General features: G+C 37.9%; 2 protein-coding genes across 9 annotated transcripts in view; both read left to right on the forward strand.

The window, feature by feature from the left end:
- The window catches only part of LOC107670769 (cysteine--tRNA ligase, cytoplasmic-like), a 19,688-nt gene extending 17,298 nt beyond the window's left edge, over positions 1 to 2,390 (forward strand). For 2 of the 4 annotated variants that reach the window (XM_016463527.1, XM_016463528.1), the window contains exons 21-22: positions 1,101 to 1,184; positions 1,379 to 2,388. In XM_016463527.1, the coding sequence (XP_016319013.1) occupies positions 1,101 to 1,184; positions 1,379 to 1,507 (213 nt within the window). In that variant the 3' untranslated portion in view covers positions 1,508 to 2,388. Of the gene's footprint in view, positions 1 to 1,100; positions 1,185 to 1,378 lie in introns of all 4 variants that reach the window. The other 2 variants (XM_016463526.1, XM_016463529.1) reach the window with 2 other exon arrangements.
- Positions 2,391 to 2,733: 343 nt separating this feature from the next.
- LOC107670756 (nucleosome assembly protein 1-like 4) overlaps positions 2,734 to 4,132 on the forward strand; it is a 16,674-nt gene continuing 15,275 nt past the window's right edge. For 4 of the 5 annotated variants that reach the window (XM_016463497.1, XM_016463499.1, XM_016463501.1 and 1 more), the window contains exon 1: positions 2,734 to 2,777. The gene's annotated coding sequence lies outside the window, so the exon portion shown is untranslated. The remainder of the gene's footprint in view (positions 2,778 to 4,132) is intronic. The other variant, XM_016463498.1, reaches the window with a different exon arrangement.

Genomic DNA, 4,132 nt, shown 5'->3' on the forward strand with positions numbered 1-4,132 from the left:
TGGTATCACGGTTTTAGAGTCATGGTTTCGGTGCGGTTCGGTATGTGCTATGTTTAGGGAAAACACAATATTGTGAAATAAAAATAAAGAAAATAAGAACAAATAATCGAACTACAAGCAACAGCACAAATAAATAAACAGTGAAAAAAAATACAAATAAAATAAACAGTGCTTTTCAGTTTTTTTAGGTAGGTCTAACATAGTTTTTAGGTACAGAAATTGAATAAATCAAATGTAAAATAACATTGCATATTTGACTGTATAAATTAAAGATTAATTCTTATTCAAGTTACAAAAGTTATTCAATCAAGAGCAGTGAGTGATTTCTTTGTTGTTGCTGTTTGATTAACATTAAGAAAGTGCTGTCACTTCAAGAGAACGCACTGATCCAGTGCACTGATACTGTATGTTCAGCCGGCTGTCTGCTATAGGATACTTACCAAGACGGGCATTTTGACCTAATTTTTGTGTGAATTTGTCCATTCAAACACAATACTTCAGAGAGAGCTTAATATTTGCGCGCGTTCTGAGACGCGGGTTTGCGTGCTTCGGATGAGCGCACGCACAAATCTTCTCACTGCGCGCGCGAGCTCACATCCTCTGGCTCTTAAATGTTGAAACTGGCAAAGCTTAAACGAGTTTAGCTTAAACACAGATACCAACGTGTGCTGTTCAGGTCTCACCTACGTTATCAACACGTGATGACGGCATAAATGACAGTTATTCCAGAATACAGCACTCGCATTGAACAAAGAGTGAGTTTATCCAAGTATTGTTTTTTTTTTCTCTCATCGCTCTTGTTGTAATGTATTGGGGAGCCAGAATTTGTATTCATCAACAGAAACATGCATTAGCCGAACTCTAACAAACCATATTACAGATGCATTGTCAGATTTAAGTTGAACCGCGGGCCTAGTGCATGCCGAACCGTGTGTGGAGAGCCGTACGGTTCAATTTTTTACAGAGAACCGTTGCACCCCTAAGATATATAGATAGATATATTACTTTTAAATACATTGAGAGAAGTGTATTCTTGTTTGTGCTTTATTCATTGTTTGGAATTATTTGTATTATAAATATTTGTATATTTGATGTCATAGATGGCAAAGTTGGCAAAAATGAAGGTTAAACCCAGTGAAATGTTCCGGTCAGAGACTGACAAGTACTCCATCTTTGACGAAATGGTAATGCAAACCATTCAGTCTTCTTTGGCATAAGATACACTCGTTTAAGTCACACTACTGTATGCACTGTATGTTGGATCCATTTCAAGGTGATTATTGGTCTATAGAGGATGGATGAGTCCTTATGAATTTTTAATCATTTGGTCACATTTATTCAGAAATGCTAATAGCATGTCTGTCTTTTGCTTATACAGGGCTTCCCAACGCATGATGCTGAGGGAAAGGAGCTCAGTAAGGGACTGACCAAAAAGCTTCGCAAGCTTTACGAGGCACAAGAGAAGCTGTATAATGAATACCTCCAGTCGACCCAGAACGGGAGCTGAGAACATGTGTTGAGTCTGATGTGATCTGCCATCCGCCCTTACTGTCTGTTGTGAACTTGTCTTGTGTATGTGAAAAGGCAGCAAAACTTAAAGACCTCATCTGTGAGTTTTGGCTCTTAACTTTGGCAAGGTTTTGCCAAATCCTTCTGGTCATGGTTGGAAGGTCATTGTTTTTTGATGCTCTGCAATCATGACTTTGAGGGGTATTTTATGACTATGATATTAAGGGTATATTATGTGCTTTTTGCACACATAGAACAAAGATGCAAGTATATCAGAACTTTTCTAATGTGGGTTTGGTGGTTTATATGAAGTATGTAAGAAATATTTAGCCGTTAATGTGGAAATGGATCAAGCATACAATGTTTTCATTATTGATTTTTTAAAATCTGGCTGGTCAAAGAGGTGGTTTTTTTCCGAAACACTGTTTACACATCAGCTAGTGATACATATTATTCCTCCAGAATCAAAATATCTCAGATGATACAGGAATGAAGGGACTTCAGGTTTGTTGGTTTACGACAAATGGAAAAACAGAGGCATACATAGGAGCACCAATTATTGTTAGTATTAACATACTCTTTACAAGAACATGAAATACCAAAATAAAAAAGGATTTTGAATAATGTCTGATGCTTGTTTGTCCCTAGTAACTTGTTTCTGCAAATGTTGCCATAAAGACTTGTCTAGAAAAGTTTTGTTCATACAGTTGTAGTCTAATACTGTAAGAACAGCTACAGATATTAAGTTTACAGTCATAAAACATCTGCACAGAGCTTCACATAAGCCTGGTGAACGTATTGAACTGAATAATTGTTTCATGTATAGCACGGAATCAATACGAATGAACCGAGTCAATTACTGAGTGACGTGACTCAGAATGTGACTTTAATAGCAGCTTGGCAGAAATGTTACAAATAAAACGTGCTTAAAACATGCAATACATTTTTAAGAGCGATTTTTTTTTGTATAATTTGATGTAAATGCAAATAATATAAGTACTAAATTATTTTGTGTATCTTATTCGTGGTTGCAACAAATTAATAAAACTAAGACACATGAAATTAAAATAGCCTAAACAGCTTGTGGAAGGTCTTCGAGCATGTAGTATGAAACTCACTGACGTCAGGAACCAATAATGTATTTACATTAGGGCGTAAAAGAAGCGCCGATATCCGACTCATTTCAGATAATCGATTCTTTTGAACAATACATATCAAAGAACCGATTCAACCCGAGTCCATCAGCTGAACAACACCCGCTGATTCAGGTAAGAAAAGCAATCTCTAAATAAAATATTACTTTCTACTTTGCATTTTACCTTGAAATATATAGGCCTATTATGAGTGTCTAGTTTACTTCAAGCAGAGTGGATTATGTTTTTTTTGCTGTAAATGTATGATAGTAGTGTGCTGCTTATGCTCTCACTGCATGTCATCTTTGTTTTGATAAAGTTGCGAGTGACCGTTACAAATTGTTACAGTTTACAGGTAATTTAACAAACAATTACCCTGTAACCTGTTAATCGCCGCAGAAATAGTCCAAGCTCATACCTGGAGTGTGTTTTGTGAGGGTCTGTGAGCCTGCTGGCCTGTGATATTTATAGTTCACCCTTCTTCAGTGTTGGTTTGGAGATGATCCAGTGTCTGCCCTCTGTCGCTGTTATGACCCCCGCCATCACCTGTGCTAAACGGGTGGTTGCGGAGATCATGAGACCTGATTTAATCTGTTATGATCTGGATGTGCCTAGTTTAGCGTGTTAGCTGCTAGCGAGAGTGTATCTCTGATGGGCGTCAACATAAACACATCTGTTTGTACCTTTACTTGAAACTGCTGATTTTTATGTTTGTAGTTTTGCTGTTTGCTATACATTAGAAATGTAAACGTATCGATTCTTGTAAATAAGGAAAGATTGACTTTGCCTTACCAGCATAAGCAACGTTTCCCCCAAAAGAGTAAATTAATAAAACATGCATTTGGGATCTTTTCAAGTTAAGAAGTTTTCAAAAACTTTAGTTACTTCTTGTTTTTCTAAGGATTTTTTTCTTCGACTATCCGGGGCTTTTTGGGGGCCTTAACATAATCAAAAAGTGTTGAAAATTGGCACACACGTTGGAACCTGCGGTCATTAGGACGCCGCAGAGACTGGGACCCGGGCGTGGCACAGGGGCTCTAACGGCACCCCCTGGAACACAGTCAGAGAACTTGATGTATAGCTCACACATACTTGCACGAATTCATATGAAACTCGGTACACATATAGATCTCATTGAGCCGAACAAATCTCACGCTGCATGTCAGGCTCCGCCCAACAGGAAGTTGGCTATTCAGGGCTGTGTAAAAAGCGAATGCTCTGGAATTTGATATACTCCTCTGAGGATTTCAAATAGATTACCACCAAACTCAGTGAACATGATCTCAAGACATTGGGGATGCTAAATTGCGAAGGGATTTTTTATATCTCGAACGGTTTGCTCGTGGCGAGGCGATGAAGTTATGGCGAGAAATGAGAAACATACACATACATTGTCTGATTTTGATAAAACTTAAGGGGTTTGTTCGTTGTATGATGCCGATCGCATACATGTGACTATTAGGAGTCAAAGATATAGCGCCACCAACTGA

This window comes from Sinocyclocheilus anshuiensis, unplaced genomic scaffold, assembly GCF_001515605.1.
Source record: "Sinocyclocheilus anshuiensis isolate Anshui unplaced genomic scaffold, SAMN03320099.WGS_v1.1 scaffold816, whole genome shotgun sequence".
Lineage (NCBI taxonomy): Eukaryota > Metazoa > Chordata > Actinopteri > Cypriniformes > Cyprinidae > Sinocyclocheilus > Sinocyclocheilus anshuiensis.